Here is a 12551-nt window from a genome sequence, read left to right as displayed (position 1 = left end):
AATAATAATTTTTTGAAAACCTCAGTAATTCAAAGTATTTTTCCAGGTAAATTTCAAAAGATACTTAAATATTAGCTGAGTAAAATAAGTCCAAACTGTAATGGCAAGGAAAAAAAAACTGGTGGGAGTAGTGATATAGTGAGATTTCAGTTTGATTTTGCCAGATGCTTTGAAATTCAAGTGAAAAATTCAAAATGTTGATTCAGCCTTTCATCTGCGTTTAGAGAGCCAAAGTTCTTTGGAGGGTTTTCTAGCTGAATTGGAAAACCTTACTTCTTCATGTGTTTCAAATACTGAGACTTTTAACAGAAGGGTCCAAACATGCCTCAGGGCACATAGCTGAGTTTGACTCAACCTAAAAACTTGAGGTGTGCCGGACTCTGGGCACAATACACACTTGTGGAGGAGCAGGGTGTTGATGCCGGGTTGGGGAGTCTGCACTTAAGCCAGTGAGGAGCAGGTTGCCGCTGAGTTTGCGAGCAAAGAAGCTGTATAATCAGGACTGTACTTTTAGGAGGATCAAACAGTGGGCAGGTGCAGCGCAGTGAGCAGAGAGAGGACGGACACAGGGAGACAAGACAAGTGTTAGGAGTGTGTTACTGTAGTGCTGGTGAGAGACCGCGGGAGTCAGAGTTAGGGTGATGCCCCAGTGTGGCAAGGAGAGGAAGGACACGAGAGCCTTTCTAGAGAAATCCATCAGGCGCGCCAACCTGTCAGATATCAGGTGTCACGGATAGCTGGGCTTTCAGGCTGAGACGCCTCCTTTCAGGGCTTGCTTCCTCGGAGCTGGCTGCCCTGACTTTTGGCCCATCAGGTGGGATGCTCCACTCGCTGTTTGGTACCACTGGTCTTTCTTCAGCCTCGCTGCGTGTATGTGATGTGTTGTACTGTTTCCCTGCTTTTGTGTCTTTCCCAGTCATTTGTGAGTTCCTCTAGAAAAGTTCATGTCCGTGTCCTTTTTCTATCTTCAGTGCCGTTCTTAGACATGTGGAATTTGTTTCACAAGCAGGGTATCCAGGAAGACGAGTGAGTGGGCAGTCCAAAGGATCTGGTGGATCAGTGCTGTGGAGGGAGAGCAATGAGATAGCCTCGGGGGAACACGTGCGAGGTTGGTGGTAGGAGTGGATGATAGCTTTGCGGATGGGGCAGAGTGCGGGGAGAGATTAGAGCAGGCTTGAGGGCAGAGTCATGAAGCAGGCGAACGTGTCCAGCGCCGCAGAAAGAACCCATGCGGGACTCAGAAGTCACCATCAGCGTGAGAAGGCAGGGGGACAGTGTGGTTGACTGTCCCAGCTGCACTCAGCTTCATCTGATCTGTCATGTACACACACACACAGTGTTTTTCTGAGTTATGCCCGGTCATTTCTTTATTGCAGATGACAGAGTCTATTTCTGAGGATCATGTGGCTGCAGTAAGATGAAAACAGTATTTATATGCATTGTTCCTTACCCCAATTCAGTGTTTATTAAGTGCTAAAACCTTTCCAGGTTTTACAGCAAGGTAGACAGGTTTTTGTGTAAATAGTCATGATGTTCAGTGTACTTATAATCAGATTGTTATCTGAGAGGTCAAAAAGTCCCAAGTGGGGCTCACTTGGCTAAAATCAAGGTATCAGCTTAGGCTACGTTCCTCTCTGGGGCAAATCTGCTTCCTCACCCCTTCCACTGTCTAGAGGCTGCCCACATTGCTTGCTCACACCCATTCCATTCTCATACCTCCTTCTCCTGACTCTAACTCTCCTGCCTCCCTCTTTTACCTACAGAGACACTTGTTACTGCCTCAGGCCCGTCTGGATAAGCCAGGGTAGTCCCTTCCTCTCAAGGTCCTTCACTTAATCATATCTGCAGAGTCTCTTTTTACCTTTTAGGTTCCAGGGATTAGAATTCAGACATCCTGAGGGAGGCGTGTTGTTCTGTCCATCACACCCACCATTGGTCCCCACATAAACCTCTGCTGCGTGACAGTCCACCCATCCTTCTGATCCCAATTAAGTATTTGCACCATTATTCTCCCTCCCTTCCTCTCCTCTGCCCTCTGTCTGAAGTTCATGTCCATGGTTGTGTCTTATTCATCTCTGTGCCCCGGTACCTCGCACTGTCCTTGGCACAATGTGAGCCCTTAACAAACATTTGGTAAATAAATGAGTGGCAGACCGCAGTGGCTGTAGTGAGGCTCCGCTAGGTGAGACAGATGCTGGTAGCCTGGCCCGCTCAGACGAGGCTCAGCCAGCCTGGTGGGGAGTAGGGCCGGCTGGGAGCCAGGGTGGGAGGCAGCAGCATGGAGGGCTGGTGGGGGGTCCTGTGAGTTGGGGCCCAGCATGGCCACTAGCTGTCTTTGTGACCCTGAGCTGAGGTTTCCTTATCTTTGGAAGGTTGAATAATAAATACCACATTGGATTATCTGAGAAGTAAATTATATGCTATTTATAGTCCTTGGAATGGAGTATTTTCCTATAGTTTATAGCATATCATTAGGCAAAGGCAAGACTCCCTGCAACATGCCGAAGTGGGAAGGAGGACTGTTCACCTTCTAGGAAAAGAAACAACTGCAGAAGGTTCGGCACACAGTTGTCTAAAGGATTGTTTTTTTTTTTTTTCTTGCAACCACATCTGGTAACACTTCCAAATAATACTCATATATTTTTCTTCCACGTTTTGCAGATGATTTGTTGTAGGTATAGGAGCATTATTCAAGGACCTGTAGATTCTAGTGATCTTTCTAGAACTTTGGGCACCCTGAATTAAGCAAGTCATTTATGCTTCAGAAACCCAAATACTGTAAAGATCCAAGTACTTATTCATTAAATAAAGCAGGGTACAAATATACTAGGTTTTTGTCCCAAGACTGTAATAATTAGGTGTCTTGCAGGCTATACTCATGTACCACTGCTATACCAGAGAGATAAGCTGGATACTATTCAAAGTGGTTTAGGAATTAACCTCTGCAGTCCCTGTCAGCTCCAACCTGACATGGGTTAATCTGCTCTGGTGATGCTCGATGAAGTCTCCCCTGAACTGCCTGACAGTTCATTTTCAGTATGTAAATAAATGTAACAAGGAATTGTGGTTCTGCATCCTTTCCATCCGCTAATGTTTAGCTTGTAGAAACAATGGATTTGTTGGCTCCAGACATGAGTAAACGACCTAAGGAGAACAACAGTCCCTACAAGAAGCAATCTATTGAAGGATAAACAGTCATAGATCTGGAGACAGATTCAAGGGTCTTCGCACTTAAGGAATTATAGTAACAGATGATTCTGAAATCCCTAAATTTGAATATCCTTTTTCTTTGAATAATGATCTTTGACCTTTTCCTTTTAAATTTTCCTTTATGTTTGTATTTTTTGTGATGGTACTTTAGAAGTGAAGCCAATATTGCTATGGAAATATTTTCTTAACATACTCCCTAAATTGGATCAGCAGGCCTCCCACATAGTTAAATCCTAAGACCAGACCAAATTTAGAAGCTATTAACTTACACAGAAATACTTTTGAACATGGGAGTGACAGTGTAGTAACTTTATGAGAGTAAGTGATGTTTTGGATCCAAATAATGAATATCATTTGCATATAAGATAGTCTGAAAATTAAGACAGTAAAATTTCACAGAATAAAAATACTAGCATGAACAGGAGATAAAGGGAAAAAGAGAAAGAACACAGGATTGCATATGAAATAGCTGCAAGATATGCAATCTTATCATTTGCGAACATGAGTATACACATATATATGCCTTTAACTAGCAGCTGTTCTCAAGTTCACATCTATATTTAATAAATACATAACAGAAATGATTTCTAATCAGTGTGTAATCATTGAGAAGTAGATAGTGGTTTTTATGAGTCCTTCAGAGATACTTCAAAGCAGTTTAAGTAATTTCTATACAGACTTACAATAGTAACCTTCACAGTAGACTCTCTTATGTGCTGAAATGAATGTCACATTGGGCCTTGTCCAATAATTTTGTAACTGGCAATCACCGCTTTTATCATTCAAAGGAGATTGACTTCTATTTATGGTAGAATAGTTAAACATCAGAAAGTCAGTTAGTTTTATGGCTTCTAAACTTCTTTTGTTGGATCACTGCCATGACAGTCATTGTGATGATCAGATTAGCTGTGCCCTAGTTCAGTTCAGTGGTCACCGCTGGTGAGAAAGTTTCACCAGAGAGAGAGAGAGAGACCCTGATTGAATGAAGGGGAAACTTGTTTAAGAACGCTGTCACTCCAAAGTAGACTTGAACCCAGCCTAGTTCTTAGAGTTCTGAATCCCTCATTAAGGTTATCAGCTCCCTGGATGCTTGGAGTAAAGGCCTCTACTGCTGATGATCCCCTTTACATGACATTTCCCTGAAAGGCACCGTGTAATTCCCTGGCATCAAACCTGGGATGGAAGTGAGTTCCAAGTTCTAACAGAGACAAAGCACTCTTTCTCTCAGGATTCTAATGCCTGAAGAAAGGAAACCTGAGACCCAGAAAGGCTCAGTGAAAGGCAGGGCAGGGGGAGCACAGGAGGGACCAGGCCTCACAAGTCTGGTAGTGATCTAGGTGGCAGGCTGCTCAGATCCAGGGAAGAATTCCCAGAAGCTGCCAACCTTTGAAAATGATGCTGAGTTCTCTAAGTGCACTTCCGTTAGGCTGGCCAGTGGGAAGGATGCAGAGATCTGTGTTCAGATGACAGTTGGCCTTCCTAAGGCTTGCTAAGGGAACCTCGGGGAAAGGTGTGTTATTTTAGTTGATGCTTTAGGTGTTGTACATCACTGTTCAGTTAAGTAATAGTTTAACCAAGTCCTAAAGGGCTTCCCCCCATGGCTCAGCAGTAAAAATATCTGCCGACAATGCAAGAGATGTGGGTTCGATCCTTGGGTTGAGAAGATTCCCCTGGAGTAGGACTCACCCCAGTAATCTCACTGGGAAAACTCCACAGACAGAGGAACCTGATGGGCTGCAGTCCATGGAGTTGCTGAGTTGGACATAACTGAGTGACTAAACAACAAAAGGAAAGAAAGTAATTTTTTTGGTTTGATTTACATATATTGTCAAATGATTATCACAATAGGTTCAGCTAATATCTGTCATCTCACATACATACAATATAAAGAAAGAAAACTTTTTTCTTCTTGTGGTAAAAGCTCTTATGCATACATTCTTAATAGCTGATGAGAATGGTAGAGTTTAAAGGGATGTGAATTTATGGGTACCTGTTCAGTATCTAAAGTGCCAGCATTTGACTGATCTATTTTAAGATGTGATGTTATTTCACACCACCATTCATAGAATCAGTGTTACTATACCCTGTGCTCGTGGAATTGGGCCATTTATCATCTAGGTTGAATGTTTCTTAGTACCTAATCAGCATCCTTTAAAGTTATAAACTGAACTCCTCATAGCAAAAATATCTCTTTGTAAGTTAAAAATCAAATATAGTATCCAGTATCTCTAGGCTGGTCATTAATGGTGTGTGAGTAATTCAGCAAATATAGTGGTGTATGTGGTAGAAGTACTGCCGTAAAATTCAGCCAAGGGAACAACCCCCAAAGCAGAGCGGCATGAAGCGAGCGTTACATGTCCACACAGTGTGGTTGGATCACAAAGAACAGCGCCAGAGCCTGAGCGGAGGGTCGGGCACTGTATGGAGGCTTTTCATGAACTGGTCTCAAGCTGCTCTGGGGCCCTCTGTGTTCAGTGGGTCTGCCATGAGGCTCCTCATGCATCTCTCTGTCTTCATCAGGCGGAGGTCATATCTTAATCATCTCTGTGTCCACAGCCTCTCCACCAAGTAAGGTGTGTTAAAGGCAGGAAAGCAGGAAAGTCCAGAGCTAAGTCTCAGGTGTGAGAGGAGATGGCATACTGAGGGGGCAGTGGTAGGCAGAAGAGGAGCTCGTAGTCTGGAGTCGAGGCAAGAAGGGTAGAGTTCAGTTCTGGAACAGTGTCTTTTTGGGATTTTTTGAAAGATGTGTATAATGCTAGCCTGCCTTCCATCTTGTTACCTGTATCAGAAACTCAGGCTGTCTTACTCTTATTTTTCATTCAATGTTTCCCAAACAGCCACTACTCATGGTTGAATATGACTTGGGCCTTCTCCTTAGGGAGTCCCACAGTCCAGTGAGAAAAGTAGGCAAATGCTATAAACATGATTAGCAATGGATAGAGATAGCAATGGAGATGTGCTGTGGACAGAGACCCGATAGGGTGCTTCAGGGAGTGCTACTTGGGGGCAGTGAGCCCTAGGCTTAGGGTCTTGAAGGATGAGTAGGAGTTTAACTAAATCATTGGTTAAATATATGATGCTATTTCTATTTGGAATAGAAATGATGTGCAGGGCTCTGGTCAAAATGGAATGAATGATAGACTGAAAAGGGAAATTTGGTATTCATTTCCATATTTTTATTATTCATGCTTTTATATTATTTTGTATTTTAATACTCTTTATTTAGGTCAGATAGTGGCAAAAAAAAATAGAAGAAGAGAACGTAGTTTAGTCATCTCCATCCATAGCCTACTAATCTATGGCTATAAAGTCTTGTATGGACATTAAACTTTAGTGTATGTTTTAACTCTTTTATTTTTAATATGTTATTCAGAGAACAACAAAATGAACTTTAGAAGATCAGAACCTTAAAATGCACTGATAGATTTATTTTAAAGAATCAGATTGGGCACTAGATTTTTGGTTTCTCCAGAAACAGACTGACTCTGAAACAAAGATTGGAAGGCAAATAGTGTGTGTGGGGAGGTGCCCCAGGAAGCACAGTTAGAGAGGAGACATGAAATTGCAGCGGAGAAGCCAGTTAACCTGTTAACTTAACAGGTTTAACAGGTTAACCTGTTAACTTAACAGGTTTAACAGGTTAACCTGTTAAGGAGCAGGTTTCGGCTGCGGGCAGCTGGGTCTCAGTCCTGCTGAGGATGCCCAGGAGACAGTGTTAAGTGCTAGCTCAAGGGGAAGAGTTGGGGCGTTTAGAGTCCCAGACTCCTTTTTTCAAATGAAGTCTTAAGTGGAGGCCAAAACAAAAGGGAAAAGCAGAGCCTAGAGAGGTGGAGCACTTCTGCCAGCTGTCAGCCTGGGCCGTGGCTCCATTTCTACCTCCACTCCCAGCCCTACCTCCCCCCATCCTCCCGCACCCTGAAGGTCTTCCCAGGGACTTCGAGGAGCATGATTTGGAAGATCTTGGCTTTGCAGGATGATTCGACATCAAGCAAGCCTTGGAGTCTGCCAGAAAGTACTATCATGGAGATTTATCACGTTCAACTTTTTACCTTTAGAAAAATTCTCGGACATGACATTATTTTTACTCTCTGGAGGACCAACTGTGAATTACACCAGACTTGGACATAAGTTTGCATAATAAGGACAGATATTTCAGGAGTTACAGTTTGGACATCAGGACCTTGACAAGAGAACACAATATAGAATGGGTTTTCTTTGCAATTAAAATAAATTTGTAAATTAAAATCATTTTTTCCTGAGTTAAACCTGAGCCATTTTTATGCTACTGCTGATAATCACAAAATGTTCTGAGGAGAAGTGTGGTGTGTGATTTCTTGTTTTCTTCCTCAGGTTTCTAACATTCAGGCGAGAACCGTTGTGTTGTCCTGGACGCCCCCTGTTGGACTTTCCTGTGGACCCCACAGTGCTCTTCCCTTTCCCTACAGTTATGAGGTGGCTTTGTCAGACAAAGGACGAGATGGAAAATACAAGATCATTTACAGGTAATGTATATTTCCATGTGTTTTTCTCCAGCTGCTAAACTGTGAAATTGGCATTATTAAGGAGAATAAAAAAACAAAGAAAAATTTAATGGCTTTGTAAAATTTCCTTTAAATAGTTCTTTCTAAGAATTAGTGATAATTACAATGTCAAGAGTTAATTTTGTCCCGAGTAATTACTGATCAGAAATGACTTTTATAGAGCCATTTGGTGTTGGTCAGATGTGCCACTTGGTTATGTTAGCTTGCCAGCATAGGACCAAAGCAGATTTTCCATTAGTGTTGGCAGGGCAAAGAGCGAGTATGGCATTTATCCTGCCCTCCTGTGGTCACCTTTTAGGCCCAGACCTTTTACTAGTCTACAGTGTGGTTTTTTCGAAATTCTACAATGTGGTTTCTATTCAGCCTACTTTTTATCCTGTACGATAGTTTTCCAGTGTGTAGTGAAGCATTTTATTTGGAGGCTATCTTAAATAGTCAGAAGTTTATTAGCACACAGAATAAGAGATTATCCTCTTCCACTTTATGAACTCCCAGATATTAACCATTCACATGATTTATAGCTGTGTTCTAAATGAGATAAAATATTTTTTAGGGTCAAGCGTTTTCTTTTTTGTGATTGCTGGGTACTCTCAGGTTTGCAGAGCAGGAAATGGAGGCAGTCTGTGTGACCTCTCTGTGGCTGGCCCCAGGAAGTGCTGCCTGGTCCCAGAGTCGTGAGGTCACAGAAGTCCACTTCTTCCTCTGCCAGACAGACTGCTTTTCTCTCCTGTTTCCCTGTTACAGACCTTGCATCCCCCCACCCCAGCCCCATTCCTTATTACTAAGTTGCTGTGGGGATATGTCTCCTTCTGGACAAAGAAAAGGGGGGAAGAGAGGGGAAGGCAGCCGTTCAGTCACTCTGTCCTCCTCTGGCTGCCCATGGAGCTCTGTCATCCTTTCCTGGACTCCTGCAAGAGTCTCCTCAGGCCCCTCCAGCATCCGCCCTGGCAAGCTCTCCTCCCATCCAGCCTCCACCCTGCAGAAACAGAAATCAGGCCGTGTCGCTGCCCTGTGAAAGAGCCCTGTGGTGCTTTCTCACTGTCCTCAGAATGTATTGCTAACCCCTTAACTCTCTTGGGTACTGTTTTGAAAAGTCAGAATTGGTAGTGACCTTAACAAAATAAAATAGCGCCATTTCCCCCAGCCTACTAGGAAGCAGATTCTATCAACGAATGATGATCATTGGTGGTAGGACCTGGAGTCCTAGATGCCCATAGGTGAGAAAGTAGGAAGCTTGGGAATGAAGTGATTGGGAACATTCCTGTCTTCATTGAGAAAGCAGCTGCAACTCACCTGAAATAGGTTGTTGCATAAGGGTTTATAGGTCTGGATTTGTGAACTCCTTGGATTTTTTTTTTTAAAGGAAATGCTGAAAATCTGAGTTGCTTTGTAAGCAATCCTAATTTTACACTATTAATTATTGAGCAAATTTTAAAAACTTTAAAGATAAAGTCAAGTCAAACAGCAGAGCTGTAGCCAAGGTGTAGACATTGGCCTTCAGTTTGCAACTTTTAGAAAGCATTTTTATTTGAATAATTTTCAGACTTACAAAATGTTGCAAAAATAAAGAGATCGAGGAATATGTGCATATCCTTTACCCAGATTCACCTGTTATTTACTTTTAACTCTATTTGCTTTACTATTTGATTTTCTCTCCTGCCTTTTCTCTCTGAATCTGTTTTTTCCTATTAGTTTTAAATATTGTGGCCCTTTACTGCTAAATATTGCAGTGTGTTTCCTAAAATATTTTCTGAAATAGCTACAATGCAGTTACCAACTTCATGACTTTACATCAGTACCATATTTTTATCCAGTCCATCATCTACATTCCCATTTTGTTGGTTGGTAATGTCTGGTAGCATTTTTCTTCCCCTCCAAAACGAGATCCATTCAGGGTCAAAGACAGCGGTTAGTTGTCCTGTCTCAGCAACCTTCTTTAATTTGGAACACTTCTGCCATATTTCATTGTCTTCTATTACCCTGACTTTTTTTTTTTTATCTTCTGCTTTAATAAGGAAAACTGACACATATACACACTCTTTCAAAAACAAAAATGTTAAACCTAGCAGGTCAAGAGGTTTAAAATATTTTTAAAATTATGGTTACATTTCGAACATACAGAAAAGTAGACAAAAGTAATACAGTGAGCTCCAGGTATTCATCACTCAGATTTAACAAATTTTCAAGATTTTGCCACATTTGACTCATGTCCCCTTTATCTTTATTATTGCTATTATGATTGAAGAATTCGGTAGCAGCTCACAGATAACATGTCAGATTTACTCCTGCATAGTTCAATATAGATAAACATAGACACTTTTTACATAACTGCATCGCTTTTCTGGTGACTCAGACAGTAAAGAATTTGCCTACAATGCAGGAGACCCAGGTTCAGTCCTTGGGTTAGGAATAGATCCCCTGGAGAAGGAAATGGCTACCTACTCCAGTATTCTTTCCTGGAGAATTCCATGGACAGAGAAACCTGGAGGGCCACACTCCATGGGGTCGCAGAGTCAAACCCGACTGGGTAACACACAATCTCATTAGCATCTAGAAGAGCTACCAATAATGCCTGGCATCATTTAATACCCAGACCATGTTCAAATTTCCCCAATTGTCTCAAAAATACGTTTTAATATTGATTTCTTCCCCTTGGAATCCAAACGGAGTTTACTTACTGCTTGGGATTATTAGGTCTCATAAATGCATTTTAATCTAGAAGAGTGTCCTCATCCTTTTTCTTTTCTGTAAAGTTTTATATTTTAAAATGTATTTTTATATATAAATACATTTAATTTTAAAATTTAACTTAAAAATTTTTTATTAATGTATAGTTGATCTACAATATTGGTTTCAGGTATATCTCCCATCCTTTTTTAAAATTCTTGACCAGTTGCAAAGAGTGGATCACTTTTTTTTTTTTTTACCACTCTGAATTTCATTTAATCTTCCTTCCCTGTATTTCTTATTAATTGATCGTCAGCTCTGGAGCTTGATCAGATGCAGCCTTTTAACATTTGTGGGAGGTTTTCGTCAGGGTGGCTCTGTGTCCTTCCTATTCCAGCACGCTGGGAAGCACTGGAGCTTGCTGGCCTCATTGTGATTAAATCATGTTTAGGAGCAACCCATTGGTTTCTTTTTTAAACTCACTTATTTACTTCTTTGAAATATTGTTTGCATACAGTATTACATTAGTTTCAGGTATACTACATAGTGATTCAAAATTTTTATAGATGAGCTCCATTTTAAGTTATTATGAAGCATTCGCTATATTTCCTGTGCTATATGAGATATCCTTGTAGCTTATTTGCTTTATACAAAGTAGTTTGTACTTCTTAATGTCTTACCCCCATCTCGCCCTTCCCCACTTTTCTCTCCCCACTGGTAACCCCTAGTTTGTTCTCTATATGTATGAACCTGTTTCTGTTTCCTTATATTCATTCATTTGTTTGATTTTTTTTTTTTTTTTTTTTAGATTCCACATATAAGTAATAACATACAGCATTTTTGTCTGACTTATTTTACCAAACATAATACCCTCCAGGTCCATCCATGTTGTTACAAATGGCAGAATTTCATTCTTATTTGTGGTTGAGCAGACAGTGACATTTTTGAAGAACACAGTTATGCCCCCTACACACCCCTCTTACCTTTAAAAAAATTTTTAATGGGAACATTCCATATTTTATGTTAGTTGTTTCCTCATGATTAAGTCAAGGTTCATTTGCAGTTTCTGATCAAATAAGTGGTTTTATTTTGTGTGAGAGAACTATTTATTGGAATGTATCTATAAGAGAGCTGTTTATTAGTATTGATATGTGAGGGAAGCAGATTGAGATTTCTTGAAGAAAGCTGAGAAGTTGAAATGGTTGGGGTTCTCTGCAGGGTGAGTCTGAGCTTCGCCTTCAGTTGACAGCTGGTACTGTTGTTTACACATTTATCTCTGTATCTGTCTACTCAGTTTGCTTGCTTCTTTACTTACTTTTATGTAGTTACTTTGAAGAAGTGATAAGACATTTTGGAATTTTATTCATAAGTTAACCTTACCATTTTCCAGATCCTGAATGACATGATTCAAAGGAATCTAATTTGCTAGTTCTGAAAAAATGATAATGCCAAATAGGGAAGTTTATTTCTGATATATGGCAGAAATAGACATAATAGTGAGGATGAGGTGGCTGGGTGGCATCACCGACTTGATGGACATGGGTTTGGGTAAACTCCGGGAGTTGGTGATGGACAGGGAGGCCTGGCGTGCTGCGATTCATGGGGTCACAAAGAGTTGGACACGACTGAGCGACTGAACTGAACTGAACTGGAGACATAATAGTTCTTGAACTGTTGTTTGTACATGACTATAAGACCCAAATCCAAAACCTATTTTATTTTTGAAACTGATGTCGTTGACTAATACATGATTTTTCTTTGCAGTGGAGAAGAATTAGAATGTAACCTGAAAGATCTTAGGCCAGCAACCGATTATCACGTGAGGTGAGTACTGGGGACTTCGGATTGCTAAAATAAATGGTATGCTCCTTTTTAAAAGTTTCTGGTTAACAGCACTTGCCTGGCTAAAAGTTTCAGTGCCTTTGCTCATTGGCCATTCCTCAGTGTCCCTCACTTTCTGGCATCAAGATTTGGAGTCCACAGAAGTGCATCTGGTCATAGAAAAGTAGATGATACCCTGAACAGAATTTTTAAATTATTTTTATAAAGTAACTTTTATTTCACATATTCTTCTAAGATCTATTGGAACATGTGGCTTAATGTATGATATTTTCTTTCTATAAAGCAAATACA

General features: G+C 40.9%; 1 protein-coding gene across 6 annotated transcripts in view; it reads left to right on the top strand.

Annotated features, from left to right (window-relative positions):
• The window catches only part of FNDC3B (fibronectin type III domain containing 3B), a 350375-nt gene that overhangs the window by 245041 nt on the left and 92783 nt on the right, over positions 1–12551 (top strand). For all 6 annotated transcript variants that reach the window (XM_065942284.1, XM_065942279.1, XM_065942281.1 and 3 more), the window contains 2 exons: positions 7561–7712; positions 12183–12242. In XM_065942284.1, the coding sequence (XP_065798356.1) occupies positions 7561–7712; positions 12183–12242 (212 nt within the window). The remainder of the gene's footprint in view (positions 1–7560; positions 7713–12182; positions 12243–12551) is intronic.

Source organism: Muntiacus reevesi, chromosome 8, assembly GCF_963930625.1.
Source record: "Muntiacus reevesi chromosome 8, mMunRee1.1, whole genome shotgun sequence".
Lineage (NCBI taxonomy): Eukaryota > Metazoa > Chordata > Mammalia > Artiodactyla > Cervidae > Muntiacus > Muntiacus reevesi.
Note: the sequence above shows the minus strand (reverse complement) of the source record. Positions and strands in the feature narration are given on the sequence as shown.